The sequence below is a fragment of the Neoarius graeffei genome, chromosome 17 (genome assembly GCF_027579695.1).
Source record: "Neoarius graeffei isolate fNeoGra1 chromosome 17, fNeoGra1.pri, whole genome shotgun sequence".
In the NCBI taxonomy this organism is placed as follows: domain Eukaryota; kingdom Metazoa; phylum Chordata; class Actinopteri; order Siluriformes; family Ariidae; genus Neoarius; species Neoarius graeffei.
The window spans coordinates 8,664,557-8,683,578 of record NC_083585.1 but is presented as its reverse complement, the minus strand read 5'-3'; the positions used below and the strand labels follow the sequence as shown (position 1 = coordinate 8,683,578).

General features: G+C 42.8%; 1 protein-coding gene across 1 annotated transcript in view; it reads right to left on the bottom strand.

Annotated features, from left to right (window-relative positions):
- Positions 1-18,767, bottom strand: part of tyw1 (tRNA-yW synthesizing protein 1 homolog (S. cerevisiae)) — a 244,943-nt gene extending 226,176 nt beyond the window's left edge. Inside the window, exon 1 of the mRNA XM_060943676.1 lies at positions 18,583-18,767. Coding sequence (XP_060799659.1) covers positions 18,583-18,589 — 7 coding nt within the window. The 5' untranslated portion in view covers positions 18,590-18,767. The remainder of the gene's footprint in view (positions 1-18,582) is intronic.
- Between the last annotated feature and the right edge of the window lie 255 nt (positions 18,768-19,022).

Sequence of the window (19,022 nt, the reverse complement as noted above, 5' to 3'; positions counted from 1 at the left end):
GTGATATTGTCCACTGTAAGTACTGTACAAACTAAATGTGTTGAGTTACAAAATGGGTTTGTGTGTGTGTGTGTGTGTGAGTGAAAGTGTTACACTGATGCAACATGACAGATGAGGTGTAGTGCATGAGTGGTGTGTGAGAGAGAGAGGGGGGGGGGGAAGTATGTGCACTGCATGTAGATATAGATGAGCTGTAGTATACGAATTGTGTGTGAAGATATGTTACATGTAAATACAAAAATGAAGTGCATAAGTTGTGTGTCTGAGAGAGAGTGTATGTTCAGAGTGCATGAGTGTTATATGTGAATATAGAAGTGTGTGTGTGTATGTATAAGAGAGGGTGTGTGTTGAGAGTGCGTGAGTTGCATCTTATAGTGAGTGAAAGACATATGGCCCTTTTCCACTACCCTTCATCAGCTCACTTCAGCCCGACACGGCTCGCGTTTCAACTACCTCAGAGCAGCACGACTCAGCTCGCTTCAGCCCTGCTTAGCACCCAAAATTCGCACGGTTTTGAAGTAGGGCTGAAGCGAGCCAAACCGAGCCGAGTGGGGCTAGGGGTGTGAGCAGACACTCCCCTGTGCACTGATTGGTGAGGAGGAGTGTCCTCACATGCCCACACACGCCCCGCGAGCACGCTGGGATCTGTAAACACCGTAAACCCGGAAGAAGAAGAATTACGAATTACGAGAATTTCTGAAGCCTTATGCGCGTCGCCTCATCTATACGCTCTTGCCAGTATCTGTTGGCGTTGTCGGTGACAACAAGCCACAGCACCAAGACCAGCAACACTAACGACTCCATGTCCTCCATGGTTATTGTTTACTATCCGGGTCGTGAGACTACCGCTTAAAAGGTCACTGATGTCACTGTTTGCGCCGCCTAACGACATCACGTGATGTCCACCCACTTTCGCTAACTCCACCCAATGTGTCCACCCACTTCCAGCCAGCACGGTTGTAGTCGAAATGCAACAACTCCAACAGCCCCACTCAGCTCGACTCAGCCCAACTCAGCACGGCATGGCTCAGCCCAACTCAGCCGCGTTGGTAGTGGAAAAGCGGCAATAGTGTGTATTAACCTTGCTCTGGTGTTAGCTTTCTGTTACTATCTCATGTTCACGGGTCGGTTTTGACCCGTGTCTTAAATCAGCCATAAAATACCCTAAAAACAATTATTTATCATCCAATTTGTTTCTTACCTCTTGGTTATCTTGTTAGCCTCCCTTATCCATGAAAAGATTGGTTTTAATATTTTTGTTGTGGCCCCCTGGGCCTTTCTTTTAACAGCATACCCCTCGTTTTCAATATAAAAAAGTGGTCAAATGAACCTCAAGAGAATAATGTAAACAAATAAAAGGTTGTTCTGTTACCTGACTATTACTGAGGGGTATTAGATCACATCTCTTAAATGTTCAAAAAAAAATTTTAATTTTATCAACTATAGTAACATCTATGGTGTTTCGGGTCAATTTCGACCCATATATATTTACTTCAAGAAAAGGGCAAAAAACAAGTCTTTTTTTTTTTATCTGCTGACTATCAGTGGCCTTGTTGCTGGATCCGTACACTCCAGCAAGGAGAAGAACACCAATGTAGGCATCCAGGCATGCCCAGATTTTTATGCCATATTTGCCTGGCTTACTGGGCATGTATTGCCGGAACGGGCATTTTCCACGGAAAGGGAGAAAACATTCATCTATTGTCACCTCTGGCCCTGGGTTGAACATCAGTGGAAGGAGTTGCACCCATCTCTCCCAGACATCCCTGATGGGAGCAAGCTTGTCAGATTTTGCTCTGGTGTCTCTGTTGTCAAATCTGAGGACTCTTGATATCATTCGAAAGGTCTGAAGTGACACTGTTGCCCGGAAAATATTCCTGCCTGTCGATGCGTCCCAGAGACTATCAGTGGCCTCATTGCTGGATCTGTACACTCCAGCAAGAAGAAGAACAATGCAGGCATCCAGGCATTCCTCATCAATGTCATTCCACATGTTGCCATGGACTTTTTTTCCTTCAAGGTTTGTCATAGCAATTATAACTTTTATTTTAGTGACAATGGCATAAACAGATCAAAACATGACTTGATGTCACTTACTCTCGTCACAGCAAACCTTGTGATCCCAGGGGTCATTTTCGCTACGTTCACACTGCAAGGCTTAATGCTCAATTCCGATTTTTTTGTGAAATCCGATTTTTTTGTGAGGTTGTTCACATTAACAAATATATGCGACTTGTATGTGATCCTCAGTATGAACGAAAAGCGACCTAAAAGTGTTCCGCATGCGCATTGCAGGATACGACGACGTCACACACAGTGAGCATGGCCAGTGTTTACGGAAGTAAAACCGCCCGGTTGCGGTATGACCCATCCAATCTAGCTTGAATAGCTGTATCCCCCCAAATGGAAATCAGCTCCCTAACCTCTGCGTCCTTCCATTGAGAAGATTCAGAACCTTCACAGCCCGAAGCGTCCCTCGCATTGATGTCATGCGCAGGGGCGCAGATACATTTTTTGAACTGGGGGGGACAAAGTTGCCAGCAAACCAACCCCAACCCCGATATGCCTGTCAAACTTGTTGTGGGTTACCATAGCAACCAAGCTCGAGCTCGCAACTTGTGCAGTCTGCGCAGCTCAACCAACCGAATATCAGTCTTTGTTTTGTTTTATGTGAATTGTTGCAACTATGTATACACTGCCGTGCACCTCAATAAACCGAATGGTAATTAGTCTTTTGATTTTTCCATGAGGTTTGCCTTATGCAAAGAAAGACAGCATAGACGTTTTTTCCTCCCTATAAGTGGGGGGGACCGAACGAGGTGAATTTAAATCTGGGTGGGACGAGTCCCACCCGCTATCTGCGCCCGTGATTATGCGCCATGGTGTTGTAACTTTTTTTGAGAGACCCGTCGCCTACTTCAGCGCAGAATAGTGACGTTTGTGGCTTGTTGATGACGTGTAAGTCGAATGAATGCGACCTGGCGGTTCAGACTGAAGTCGCATATGAAAAGAGCGGATAGGAATCAGAATTAGGACCACATATCCAAACGGCCTGGGTCGGATTTGAAAAAAATAGGATCTGTGTCGTTCATATTGTCAATAAAAGATCGGATACAGGTCACATATGGGCGAAAAGATCGGATTTGAGTCACTTCAGCCTGCAGTGTGAACGTAGCCTTTGATGACATTTGCAGCAGCTGTCCTGCCATGTACGTCAGGAGGTACTGAGCTCCAACAGATGTTGCCACTTTTGGATCCGAATGTTTCAGCAGGAGCAGCTTCAGCACCGGTGACCTCCTCATCAGACTGATCAGATGTGTCTGTGTCTTCCGGTTGAAACGCCACATCTTCCTCCTCAGAGACCTGCTCATCTCCATCGCTATACTGCTCTGTGTCCTCTGCCTCATTATCAGCAAAGATATGATCCAGAGCTTGGCTTACATTCAGTCCTCTTCTCATTGTTGCATGCTGTAAATTGGAGATGTGTACTCTGCAAGTCACCAACTCTAAACTCAATTGGCCTTACATGCCTGGACATGTCTGTCTTTGTTTGTTCTGTCAAACAGGCAAAGAGAAAAGCCCCTGACTGAAGCTCAAGTGGTTGGAGGAAGAGCTGGCTGTAGGCTGATTGTGTGTTTATGATTGGGCAATTCCATGTAAATGTCAACCTCACCATGCAAAAATAAAGCAACATGTAATACATCAAAACCACTCCGGGAGATATCGCCTAGGCCTGTATTTTACAGATGTGAATACCGTATTGGCCCGAATATAAGACGACCCTGAATGTAAGACGACCCCCCCCTTTTCCAAGTTCATCTTTGGGGAAAAAGTTTTTTGAAGACCAAATGTTCATTCATATAACGCGTATTTATTTCAAAATTCTGTTTAAAATTAGAGGCTTTTGTTTTTCACATTTAAATAGAGGTCATTTCAGTCTCATTTCCGTGAACACTTTTCATAGAAGTAAAAAAAAAAAAGGCTAAACTGCAGGCTACTAGACAAGCCAAATTAAAACATTTAAATTGCATTAATTCAACAAATTTGTCAGGTTTAGATTGAAAGTTCATAAACTTCAGAATGTCAATGCATAACTTCCCATAGCCTACGGGTATATGGAATAAATTTGCAGAACAGTGCAAATGTTTTAAACAATGCATTAAACAATACATTAAGGTTTACAATAATAAACAACTGAAACAATGGAAAGGGTAGTTTGCTAAATTACAGCTACTCAGCACAGAGATCCTCAGCCTCACTTTGCTCACTCTCACTGTCCTCACTTTCACTTTTGGCGGCATTTTGTCTAGTCCGCGAATTTAAGACGACCCCCCCTTTTTAAGAGCTATTTTTTACAACAAAAACACCGTCTTATATTCGAGCCAATACGGTAAGTTGAACCAATTTGTCACAAGAATTGTTCCCTTCGCCTTAATATGTCAGTCTTTCTTTCTTATAATGTAAAACCCAAGCTAAAATCAACTTTGATCATGTACAATTCTATATTATTGCCACAAGCCACAGAAATGTATGCTAAAATCCACAAAACAGCAAAACAATAGCCATCCTAAATATTATTTAAGAACTTTGATAGTTTTAGCTGATATTTAGAGAGTTTTTCAAAGGGTTATGGTGGTTAAATTGCTGATTTTCTAAACATATGCCATGTCTATTTCAGACACGTCACATCCATAACGGAATTTCGTCACATCCATAACGCTGACTTTTCCTTCCGAAACTCTGCATGAAATACAAAATATTTTAAACAAAGATTTTTTAATATTCACCTTGGACCCCTCTATCAAATGGATATCTCCATTTCGACATTAGGTTTACAATTTCACAGAGTTTGATAAAAATGTACAGTCACCCAAGAAAAGTGATACTTTTTCTGTCACATCCATAACGCATCTTTTATTGGCATTTCCTGGCATGCCCTAGATGTACTATGGGAATTGTTCTTGTTCTATCACTTCTCCAGTATGGTACAGCTTTAAAATATGCAACACCTGTTTAAATACTGGGAGACGATAAAACATGCACTGGGTCATTTGTTGCCATTTTGAGTTCAAGTGTCACGTCCATAACGCTGGAATTGCTTGATTTCAGTTTTGGCATTTATTATTGTTTTATAATCTTATAGTTTAACTGGGTCGAAATTGACCCTAACAACACAAAGGTCACAATTTTCACCAGAGCATTTTATAATTTAGTAAAATTATTTTTTTGGATTTTATTTTGTTTAAATAGAAGTTCCTGACAAAGTCAAAAAGTCTTGATGCAATAAACAAATTTATGTAGTACTTTTATGCACGCTAAACCTAAAAACGGGTCTGTGCCAACCCGAACACTAGAGGAAGGAGTGAAGTATGTGTTCATATGACAGAGAGAGAGAGAGAGAGTTAAGACAGTGCATGAGTGTTACATGTAAATATAGAAATGTGGTGCATGCGAGGGGTAGGGGGAGAGTGCGCGCGCGTGTGTTGAGAGAGAGGGGTAGGGGGAGAGTGCGCGCGCGTGTGTTGAGAGAGGGGTAGGGGGAGAGTGCGCGCGCGTGTGTTGAGAGAGGGGTAGGGTGAGAGTGCGCGCGCGCGTGTGTTGAGAGAGGGGTAGGGGGATTGTGCGCGCGCGTGTGTTGAGAGAGAGGGGAAGGGTGAGAGTGCGCGCGCGTGTGTTGAGAGAGAGGGGTAGGGGGAGAGTGCGCGCGCGTGTGTTGAGAGAGAGGGGTAGGGGGAGAGTGCGCGCGCGTGTGTTGAGAGAGAGGGGTAGGGGGAGAGTGCGCGCGCGTGTGTTGAGAGAGAGGGGTAGGGGGAGAGTGCGCGCGCGTGTGTTGAGAGAGGGGTGGGGGAGAGTGCGCGCGCGTGTGTTGAGAGAGAGGGGTGGGGGAGAGTGCGCGCGCGTGTGTTGAGAGAGAGGGGTGGGGGAGAGTGCGCGCGCGTGTGTTGAGAGAGAGGGGTGGGGGAGAGTGCGCGCGCGTGTGTTGAGAGAGAGGGGTGGGGGAGAGTGCGCGCGCGTGTGTTGAGAGAGAGGGGTAGGGGGAGAGTGCGCGCGCGTGTGTTGAGAGAGAGGGGTAGGGGAGAGTGCGCGCGCGTGTGTTGAGAGAGAGGGGTAGGGGGGGAGTGCGCGCGCGTGTGTTGAGAGAGAGGGGTAGGGGGAGAGTGCGCGCGCGTGTGTTGAGAGGGGTAGGGGGAGAGTGCGCGCGCGTGTTGAGAGAGAGGGGTAGGGGGAGAGTGCGCGCGCGTGTGTTGAGAGAGAGGGGTAGGGGGAGAGTGCGCGCGCGTGTGTTGAGAGAGAGGGGTAGGGGGAGAGTGCGCGCGCGTGTGTTGAGAGAGAGGGGTAGGGGGAGAGTGCGCGCGCGTGTGTTGAGAGAGAGGGGTAGGGGGAGAGTGCGCGCGCGTGTGTTGAGAGAGAGGGGTAGGGGGAGAGTGCGCGCGCGTGTGTTGAGAGAGAGGGGTAGGGGGAGAGTGCGCGCGCGTGTGTTGAGAGAGAGGGGTAGGGGGAGAGTGCGCGCGCGTGTGTTGAGAGAGAGGGGTAGGGGGAGAGTGCGCGCGCGTGTGTTGAGAGAGAGGGGTAGGGGGAGAGTGCGCGTGTGTTGAGAGAGAGGGGTAGGGGGAGAGTGCGCGTGTGTTGAGAGAGAGGGGTAGGGGGAGAGTGCGCGTGTGTTGAGAGAGAGGGGTAGGGGGAGAGTGCGCGTGTGTTGAGAGAGAGGGGTAGGGGGAGAGTGCGCGTGTGTTGAGAGAGAGGGGTAGGGGGAGAGTGCGCGTGTGTTGAGAGAGAGGGGTAGGGGGAGAGTGCGCGTGTGTTGAGAGAGAGGGGTAGGGGGAGAGTGCGCGTGTGTTGAGAGAGAGGGGTAGGGGGAGAGTGCGCGTGTGTTGAGAGAGAGGGGTAGGGGGAGAGTGCGCGTGTGTTGAGAGAGAGGGGTAGGGGGAGAGTGCGCGTGTGTTGAGAGAGAGGGGTAGGGGGAGAGTGCGCGTGTGTTGAGAGAGAGGGGTAGGGGGAGAGTGCGCGTGTGTTGAGAGAGAGGGGTAGGGGGAGAGTGCGCGTGTGTTGAGAGAGAGGGGTAGGGGGAGAGTGCGCGTGTGTTGAGAGAGAGGGGTAGGGGGAGAGTGCGCGTGTGTTGAGAGAGGGGGGTAGGGGGAGAGTGCGCGTGTGTTGAGAGAGAGGGGTAGGGGGAGAGTGCGCGTGTGTTGAGAGAGAGGGGTAGGGGGAGTGTGCGCGTGTGCGGCTGCTGGTTTTTAAAACAGGGGAAGCCCATTTTACGCATTCATCGTAAAACCTGTAGGCCGGATATCAAAGCATAGAAAGGTGTGCTCCATTAGCATAGTGAACTAGACAACCCTACCTAGTGGCAGAAAGTATTTTTGCTTGTACATTTCATGTTATAGTCTGGCTTGCCAGGCTAGTGCCTCATATCCTTAATCAAAAATATCAAACATCCAAAAATCACTGGCTATTCAACGAAGAGCCTTGAACATCATACCCTGATATGCAACACAGAGTCTTTAACACAACACCCAGCTGTGCAACACATCCTTGAACATCTTCTGCAACACAGTCTGGAAATTCATAACCAGGTAGGCTATGCAACACACAGAACCTTGAATATTATACCCAGGTATAACCTATAACACAGAGCCCACCATTCTCTTAACATTACTGAACAATATACACACTTCAGATTCATGAACATGAACACTATTTATACACAAATTCTGCCCTCCGCTCCTTTTCCAGAAAAAGGTCTGTGACCCTGTCACACCAGCTGGTTGTGCTTTCCAGAGACTTCACCAATTTCTGTTAGCAGCTAGCACTGCAGATCCCAATAAGGCTCAAGCTAGCCTACAACCAGATTGAACTACAAATGAAATAAACGAGTGAATTCACGAATGATCAAACTGATAGAATGGATTTTTGGATGTTTGATAATTGTTAACAGAGCACAACGAGTAATATTTACATTTATTTACAGAGTAATGTACAGAGACATCAATGAGAAGAAACGTTTATATGAAAAGAAATTCGGACAGCACTTTGGCACACGACTGCACTTTCTCGACATCCGCTAGGGACTCACTGATCATACTTCCGTGTTCCTCGCCGAAGTACCGCCCTCCTCATGTCTTTCAAACACTACCTCCAATAATCCTTTATCAGCCCGGCTTCTTGTCCCTCCCACTGTCTCGTTTAGTCCCAGAGAAGCCCGGCTTCCCTGGAAGTGACGATTTTGTTGATTTTAACCAATAACAACTAGCCGAAATTGGCTGTTTAGAGCCGTCTCGTAGACTGCAATGGATACCCGGCTGCCAGTCAGTGTTGCCAGATACTGCTGACGTTTTCCATCCCAAAATATGTTCAAAACCCGCCAAAATGCACTTAAAACCGCCCAATCTGGCAACACTGCTGCCAGTCCATAGAGCCCATTGAAATAAGAAAGGTTACAGCCTGGCAGCAAAGGTGATTCTCGTAGCGAACTGCAAGTTCGTCAGACATCACTCAAATAAGTTACAGGATAGTTATGAACATAAATACAATCTTGGGCATATATTATGTTATGAAAGTTATTGTTTTAATGAGAATTCAACGTCGTAGACGCTGCAGTTTGGGGAGAGAATTTTAGGGGAAGCTCGGCTTCCCTTGTTGTCTCTGAGAAATCGCCCCTGGTGTACTCCCACCAGTAACACACAACATCTCTATATTTTCATGTAACAGACAAACATTAACTTTAAAAGTTGTATTCTGCGATTAGAGTGAGCAAAGTGATTCACAGACAGCTAACTTGCCGACGTAATTTTCTCTTTTGAGTCGTACAATCGAAAACCACCGATGTTTTGCTTTCTATCTATCTAGTATCTATCTATGTGTGCACACAGCACAAATCCCACTGTAGCCGGATATCTATAAAAGACGCTTATCTATCTATATGGTTGCATTTACATGTAAACAAAGGTTTCAGTCACTGAAAACGGATACTTTCGAAAACCCCGGGCAAAGTGGAGTTTTCTGGAAACTCGGGAGATTTCTGGAAACTCTGAATTGTCTGAGGACAGAATTGTAACTGTATGTCTACAAAGTGAGAAAACTTAGAGAGTATAAGAGATGAATAACTTACATCCCAAATTAATCGCACGTTCACGTAGTTTGTAGGTTGTTGTGTTGTCGGACTAGAGCATGACTATCTGATACCACTTGCTGCTTGAATGCGCGAAATGTTTGTGTTACAGTAATATGCATCCCCGCAGAAACCAAATAGGCAGAATAAAAATCCAGCGGGCGGAACTAACATTTCGTGGGACATATCGGTTTTATAAATTTTACTGTCCGGCCCTGGGGTGGCCAGGGCGGGGCCAAGGCGTGCCCTGGGGTGGCCACGGCCACCCCGGCCACCCCTTAGCTCCGCCCCTGCCTTGGTGTTACCTTAAAGTGCACCTGACAGCAAAATTATGTTCTAAAATAGGTTTCTGTAATAAAACTACAAACACCACTGATCACTTTCATGACAGAAGTAACCACCAACAGAACGAAACTCTTTGTGCGCAGCTGCATCAATCTGGCCAAAGCACCAAGCCGTTGTCAGTGGCCGCTATATTTGCCGTGACGTCACATGCAGAACGACTGCTCGGCCTTCTATGCAGCTATGGCCGACGAAACAGAGCGATTTTCTGAACAGTCTTCAGAAACTGAGGCCCTTTTTGAGGTTGATACTGGACATGTCGGATTACATGAAGACGAGGCAGTGGGTGGCATTTTGCCTTCTCGTTTTGAGCCGTATCTGGACGATTTGCCTGCAGAAGGCAAGATTTCCGACTTGGACACAGAATACATGTGAATAATACCTCAGACTTCATTCAATCTGTAATTTGTGACAATATAACAGGATTACTACATATAATAAATATTTTGGAGTATCTTTCATTATATTTTCATGACCAAAGGCTCTGTGTACAGTTCAGTAAATTTGGAAAGATATTGGCAGATTCGAACTTCCGGGATCAATAACTTTGAAGTGAAACGTTGTTAAAACACAAAACACGCATATTTTCAACCATAGTAAGATAGACAACGAGCTACAACCTAACTTCCATCAAAACGAGCCATCCTCGGAGCCACACCAACAACATTAGTGTTTACGTGCAGCCGGCTGTGAGAGCAGTGCGCAGGGACCGTCTACAAAGTGCAACACCGAAAAGAGACATTACAAAAAATATTCAATAACTTCACTATGATACAGTGTAGTGTCACCAAACTCACTACACACTTCATTGGCCCCCTACAGATTACACTACAACACTTATTTGGACAAATAATGCATTTGTCATAATTTCTGGGAATTTTTAATAGGAATATTAATCAATAACTTCACAATGATACAAAGTGTTGTAGCGTAATCTGTAGGAGACCAATGAAGTGTGTAGTGAGTTTGGTGACACTACACTGTATCAGGCCAAAAAAAAAAAAAAGTGTGTTTCCGGTTACCCGACCAACCCTAATCCATACCGCCCGACCCTAAACTTTTTTTTCGTTTTTTTCCCCAGTCGCGACTTTTACATATAACCCAACCGCGTGAACCGGAAGTTTTTGTCACTCACTGGGAAAATCAGGGCTTTCCACAAGCGCCGGCTGCCCGCCATACAGCCGACTACACAATTAAGTCCAGCTGGCTAATTTAATGACTTATTTTTGTAGCCCACAGGCTCTAAATATTAATTTTAAATTTTAATAAAATTAAATGTTTATCTAACGGACTGACAATAATGTTAAACTGAACCGCACTCATTTAAGTTGTGATTCGCGCTGTTTGTACCGATAATAACCACAAATTCCCTGCCGACTTCGTTGATCATGGGAGAGTAACTCATCCGTGTCCCCGACATGCGGTGTGTGCGCGTACTCAGCGGAGGCAGTAGTGTGTCGGGGCCGTCAGAGGGAACAGAAGCAGAGATAACGCTTATTTTGTCTTTCACCTAGAGACATGATTCAAACTTTAAAACGGAGACAAAATTCTCCTGTGTGGATCTGGCATTCAACTTTTTTGCTAGGTTCTATACTTTTTGATCAGTCACAGATCAAACACCATGAGCAAATCTGGAGAAATTCAGACTTTATAATGGGTGTCTATGGCGTTACACACCAGCGGGGCTCAGGAGTTTAGAGTGTAGGCAGCTTGAAAAAAAAAAAAGCTCTAACTTTCTCATTTAAACTGTTTTCTCAGCCACAATTTTCACTCTACGCACACAATTTTCTCAAAAGTTGTAGTCACACATTGTGTGAATCAAGACAAGTGTCTACCTGAGCGATAGGATTTACAGTTTTTGAATGAGAAGCCTGAAAGTAAGGAGAGGACAGCCGCGCTCTCCCATAGACTCACATTATAAACGTGGCGGCGCTTTTACTGCAAAATCAGAAAAGTCACTTGTTTTTGACTCGCTCTAGTGTCCACATTTTTTACACTAGGGACAAAAAAAAATTACATTAATGTGTTCATGGGAGCCTTGTAGCACTCAATGTGAAAGAATTTTGTGAATAGCTCCTTTCGTTTCCGTGTAAATCAGCGTTGTTCGAGGAGAGGGAACTCTGAGAAAAAGCGCTCTTTGCTTGTTATATTGTGTCTTTTCCCTGCACCGTTACCAAGGCGACGAGCTGCACTCAGGGAGCAGAGAGGGGAGGGGCTGCTCTCTCTCTCTCTCATGGTGTATTGAGCTGTTATATTTACAGAAAAATTCGTGTTAAAAGGTGTCTCATGCTGCATCAGATTCATCAGAAGGTGGTAACTCAGGTGACCTGCAAAGAAATTCATTATATTTTGTGAAATTATTCCTGTCTAAATATAGGTTATGGCAGCCATCTTGAAAAAAAATTCAAAAAAAAAAAGCCTGCCTACCGACCCTAGTTTTGAAATCTACGTAACCGGAAACACACATTTTTTTTTTGGCCTCATAGTGAAGTTATTGAATATTTTTTGTAATGTCTCTTTGCAGTGTTGCACTTTGTAGACGGTCCCTGCGCACTGCTCTCACACCCGGCTGCATGTAAACACTAATGTTGTTGGTGTGGCTCCGAGGATGGCTCGTTTTGATGGAAGTTAGGTTGTAGCTCGTTGTCTATCTTACTACGGTTGAAAATATGCATGTTTTGTGTTTTAACAACGTTTCACTTAAGAGTTATTGATCCCGGAAGTTTGAATCTGCCAATATCTTTCCAACTTTACTGAACTCTGTATACTATAATATTATGTATATGTGAATAATACTTCAGACTTCATTCAATCTGTAATTTGTGATGATATAACAGGATTACTGCAGATAATAATTTTGGAGTATCTTTCATTATATTTTTGTGACCAAAAGCTCTGTATACTGCATGTAAATAAAACCTCATACTTCATTCAATCTGGTCATGTTCATGAAATTCCTACTTTACGCTAATATCGTCGGTGATTGGAAATTTTAGATGATAGACTGATTTTATACACAAAGCTATCCTGACATCATTTCCTCCCAAGATACGGTCCGTTTTCAAATGAAAATATCATTTTGTTATAAATATTGATACTTACACAAACAGTTCCCGTGTCCGGCGCACTTGTTTTGCCCACTCTTCCTGTCTGATGGGATCCTTGGGAAAGGTATACAGACTATACCCAGCTTCCCTGGGGTTGGAGCAAAATCCAGCCACACAACGAGCAGGCATATTCAGACAGACAGACATTCTGTCGCATGTCCCAGACCCGGTGAAATGTAACTGAATTGTCTTGGCCAGCCCTAAGGGTCCCATCTGCATCTCATCATTGCTGAGGAGTGTGCTCCCATCACCCAATCAAGCATCCAGCCAGAGCAGGTCATGATATACAGGGTTCTCACCAGGATTTTTTTTTAGCGTAATGGGTTATGGCGAGGGAGCGTAGCGACCGAGCGGGGGGATGGTGCGGAGATTTTGAAAAATCATGCCCAAAATTGGCCATATTTGACGTTCCTGGAGGGGATAAATTGCATTTTTTATGTTGTATATCCTTGATGGAAAATTGTTACATCTTTGGATCTTGGCAATGTGTTACCTACTGTTGTATTTCACTGAACTACAAAGGGTGTTGTCAAAAGATATGTAAACTCAGACACAACCAAAGAGATAATGAATGTTTTATTGTATTAAGAAATTAAGAAATGCCTGAGCACATAAAAATAAAAAAAAAACAAATTGCATTTTCATTCAGGCATAACATACACCCAGCCCCCTTAATAAATAATTAATATATAATCTAAAACTATTAAATGACATTTAATCTCCTCCTAGCCATTCCCTCCATCCTCTGCCCGTTTATCTGCTACCTCCTTTCCTCTGCCTCCTATGTCCTTTCCTTCATCTCCTCCAACCTCTCTTGTGCCTGTCTCCTTATAGAAATATAACGATGGATGGCATGCAGGCAGATTACCAGTGTGTTAATGTTAGCCACAGTGGGATCCAGTAAATTAGCGCTAATCATCCGATACGTGCGCCCTGTCATATTGCTAAACCTGCTTACAAAGTAGACGTTTTCATTCATCAAAGGGCTTTGGGTTAAGTTTTCAAGCGTGATGGAAAACCTGTAGAAGTGGTGCACTTACATTTCTAACTGTGAAGAAAGAGCGAATGTCTCTTTTTTTGCGAGGGGGTCCGTCATCCATTGTCATTCACCGAAGTCCAGTTCAAGAGAAAGTTATCGCCAGGATCTCTCTCTCTCTCTCTCTCTCTCTCTCTCTCTCTCGGAACTGATTTCCAGGCATGGGTTTCCTAACAAACGTAGGCTGATTTTGACACCTTGAAAACTGCTCAAGTGCGCAGGAAAAAAAAAAACTTTTGGCGATGGTGATGAACAACTGAAAACAACCGTTACGCTATATTAAAAATTTAGCGTAGCGGGGGGAAATTACCGTTGCGGTCTGAAATTTTAGCGTAGCGGGCCGCAACCATATAAAGCGCTGGCGAGAACCCTGATATATTTTACCATATTAACATGCCATTGTTGTGTGTTATGCCTGATGTAAAGACTCTCGTCTCTGCGAGCCTACCACACAGATTTAATACTTGTCATTTTTAGGGCATACCTAATAATGTGTTTTCTTTCTCTCTCTCTTCCCCCCCCAATCTGTCCCTCTGAGTTACATGTTGATCCTGGGATTGTAATGCTGGCCTCTTCTGCCCCTCGGACCTGCTTGGTCCATCCTGGTGCCCTGTGTCTGGTCGGAGTTTTATCGCACCGCTCCTGTGAAGGACGGCCCCATGAGGACAGTTGAGGGTTATACCTGTTAAAACTGTTAATATTATAGTCAGGCTGTCTGTTGTTGCCCAAATGAGGATGGGTTCCCTTTTGAGTCTGGTTCCTCTCGAGGTTTCTTCCTCATGTCGTCTGAGGGAGTTTTTCTTTGCCACCGTCGCCACAGGCTTGCTCATTGGGGATAGATTAGGGATAAAATTAGCTCATGTTTTAAGTCGTTCAAATTCTGTAAAGCTGCTTTGCGACAATGTTTATTGTTAAAAGCGCTGTACAAATAAACTTGATTTGATATTCACCAAAATAAACGACTCAGACGCAAAAATATTCACTTGCAAAGCACTGGTGAACAACGAGAAGTTGAGAAAATGTCTGTCAGTGGTTCTGCATGTGACGTCATATCCGCCTTCTTCCTCGGCCGTGGGTTGGCTCGCCATGATCTCGATTTATCTGCGTGGCGGGCCATTCAAAACGATGTTTCTTACTATTCTGTCGCGTGATGTGTGAAGTAAATCTGTCATTTCATTCAACCCAATATGGCGGAAATTAACAAATTAACATGTTTTTTGGTGTCAGGTGCACTTTAAGTGGTTTCTTACATCTAATTATGATATTTTATTTTATTATTATTTTGTTGTTACATTATACTATTTTTCATTTTAGTATCGGTTGAGATAAGTGTTGAGTTCAATATTTAAAATAAAAACCTCCAGCTTGTTTTTTGCAATTTATTCCTTGAATGTCAACTCAAGAATGATTGAAAGATTGCCACCAAAAAGGCAAAAAACTAAGGCAAAAACTAAACTTTAACTTCAATTTTGGTGAGTAATTTTCATAAATTTAAAAGACAGGTTTTCCACCAACATCAAGCCCAGCAAACTAATGGCCTGCCCTGTAATGTAAAGTTGGGTCGAGGAATGAAACCAGGCAGGGTTCTGGTAAAAATTGTTTTAGCTGTCTTCTCTTAAAGAACTTAAAAGAATTTAGATTGAACTGAATAATCTCAAATGCTTCTTGTAGCTTTAAAATAGTCCCAGCAGGTGACTCTGAAGAAAAATACTGTGTGTTTGAACACCGCCTGCTGTAAACACTTTGCATACACCCCAATGACCGACTCCACCGACCGCCACAACACCACCGCGCACGATTCCCTCATCAGCACAGTGGAGCACCACAAATTGCTACCTGGTCTGTGGGAAACACTGTAATCAGTCGACATTTTATATTTTGGTTCGAGGAATGGCATGCGACCGTCGACCTGGATTTTCATGCGGTTACAATCTCAATTGCCTGTTGATATTTACTGGTAAATTACAAAACTAGAAATTAATACAAACAACAATGAATGATTAACAAAATGTGAGCTACAAAAACATATAGAAAGTGAGTAGAAAGTGGAACAAAAAGATTTTCTGATGCAGGTTAGACATTAACATTAGAATTACGTAAACACTGACATCGATATATTTATATAAAAGATGTTTTGTACTAAATATAAATCTATGTAAAACAAATTGTAAATAAAAACTGTTTTGTTAACTTAATACCACATACTGATTTTTTTATATGAGTGATTCCACGCTTATGGGTACTGAAATGGGGACATGAACTTATTTTTAAAAATTCACCTAAAACCATTTCTTTTTTTACCATCAGGTCACAAAACATGTAATCTTTAATGAATGATATGTTAAAAGATAACTTTAATTTTCTGAGATGTAATAAAAACATATTTATATGCCAAAGTCAGAACGTAACAGAAGTGTTGTGGACATATAGATTCTCAATTTTAACAATGTAGAATTATTTTATAACTGTATTTTATTATGTATAGATAAAGTCATGATATATTAGAATATAACAGTGAGGGTTTTTTTAAATGTAGCAATCTACATCAGCTTTTTTTTAATAATGTTTGACACCAATAGAATGACATTGTCTGATACAAAAATGTAAAAAGACTGGTTGGCTTTTTGAAACATAGGAAGGTGATGTTTTAGCAAATATAATTAATAAACATGTGTAGTAGAATAAACATGCACATTCTTTCAATAAGATTAACATGGTATATAGCTAGATTGTAATTAATTTGTAACAGACGCGAGATGGACAATCGTAACAGAAGTAATGCAACAGACATCATTTTGGAACTCATAGGCTTATCAAATTATAATTCCTTCCTTGTTTTGATTACAGTTAAACAGAACATCTTTCACAGTTTCTAAACTAGGCCTCCCAGACTTACATATCCAAAATATTAGGGTTTTTAATGGGTAAAAGATGGCAAATATGGGCTTCTTGGATGTTCAAATTTTATCAAAATATAGGTTTAAGAGGTTCACAATTAGTTGAAATATGAGTTTATATGTCTAGGATTCAGTTATATAATGTAGGAAAACTGACCAAAGTCATTTGTATAGAATCATGAGCTTATATCATATTAACATATCAGTTTCCTCTGTTTCTACACTTTTCTACAGAGATACCCGCATTAACGTGCGATCGTCGCTGTCAAATTATACGTCTGTTCAGATTGAACATGTCCAACATCACGTCTGTTTACATGTCAAATCGTGAAAACCGAGATTAACTATTTTTGAGGTATATCTTATCGTACTTAACCTACATGTTACTTAAAATAAGTGATTAGAAATAGACTGAAACTAAGCAGGTGCCGAGGAGTTGACTATACTTTGAATTGATAGACACGTTACGTCCAGACTTGGTTAATGTAACGGAGCGTGATGGTAAACATATCGTTGACGGGAAACATACCTCTTGTTAGCTTCGGCCATCTTGCTTGTGTACACATGATTTGATGACGTCAAATAAAAGACCGCACAAAAATATATACTCTCTAAACAGCAATATCTTAAATAGCCGGGCAATTTTTTTTTTATCGGTAATTGAACAGAACGTAATGTTTGACGGATTTACGAACACTCGCATTGAAAGTGATTACAATTGATAAAAAAATAACGCAGACGTTCTCTGTTCATTATATAAGAAAACTAAGTGTTTTCTACCATTTTTCAAAAATATCCATTATCCAAACTTTGTATGGTAAAATTAATTATCTACCCATTTCGTGTGTATTTTTGACGGGACGGAAACGTCTGTTCAACGTATTTTCAAATGTTTCTAAATCGATATATATACACAAATATATATATAACAATATATAAAATTCAAAGGTACGTCCCCTTATTGAATTTATAAATGCAAAACTCAATGATAGTAGGCATTAGAGCCATGTGAGAGCCATGTGAAATAATGCATCTGAGAATGTCCCCAACAGCTCTTGCGAATCTGACGATTTTTTCAAAATGATTATTTAATAACTTTTGATTTAATATGGATTGAGCATTAATTTTATCTTAATTATCTCTCAAAGTTACAATTAATAACTAGCAATAAATCATTCATCACTACTGTGAGTAAAATTTAATTGTTAACAGGTTGTATATAGGGCGGCATGGTGGTGTAGTGGTTAGCGCTGTCGCCTCACAGCAAGAAGGTCCTGGGTTCGAGCCCCGGGGCCGGCGAGGGCCTTTCTGTGCGGAGTTTGCACGTTCTCCCCGTGGGTTTCCTCCGGGTGCTCCGGTTTCCCCCACAGTCCAAAGACATGCAGGTTAGGTTAACTGGTGACTCTAAATTGACCGTAGGTGTGAATGTGAGTGTGAATGGTTGTCTGTGTCTATGTGTCACCCCTGTGATGACCTGGCGACTTGTCCAGGGTGTACCCCGCCTTTCGCCCGTAGTCAGCTGGGATAGGCTCCAGCTTGCCTGTGACCCTGTAGAAGGATAAAGCGGCTAGAGATGAGATGAGACGTTGTATATACCCATCGCCATATCGCCATATTACCCATAAGCGTGGAATCACTCATATATATATAAATAATCATCTGAATGTCGATAATTGTGTCACGTGATCTGATACACTAAGTAATCGGGAATCAATTCTTTTTTTCCCCCAGTGGAAGTTTGAGTAATTATTCATGCACAATTGACGTACTGAAAATCTTTTCTGCTTTTGCAAGGGCCAAAAGATGGTTAAGGTGTCGATAATTGTAGCCGTCGCTCTATTATTATTATTTACTGACTTTCAAGTTATAAATGAACAAGAGCACTTTTTTTTCTGAGCCCATAATACCACCACCTTAATCACCTGACACATTCAGTCAGGAATCAGCTCACTAGATCACACATTACAGAGAACACTTGTACATGTTGTCCATGCAGGCCAGCCAGTGTGTTCTCTGCACAGGTTAGGAATAAACACTGCACTGGCCATCAGGAAACAGTGGAGGACTGCTAGCAAGCTCAAACCCACTCACCTGTCATTTCAACAGCGGGCGCAAAGGACGCGGAGCTCGTTAAAAAGGTGATAAAAAAGATTATTCTTACTCTGTCTCACAACATTTCATCCACACGGGCAGTAATATCAAATAAACTGTCTAACTGGGCACATGACCTGCGGACAAGCTCAGAAATGCGCCCGAGAGGAGGCAGCCATGTTGTTTTGACTGTTGCATTATGGGAAAGAGGGCGGAGTTTATTTCAGGGCAACATTCCAAAATGACTCTTCTGAAAAAGATTTTAAAAATTAAAGACAAGAAAGTAGACAATAAATAGAACAAAAAATCACATACATAGGTGTTTCTCCAACTCCGGGCACTTTTACAGGGATTAAAGTACTCCGGCCCCCTGCCGGATTTCCGGCGTGCAGCGCTTGACTGCGGGCAAAAAAAAAAATATATATATATATATATATATA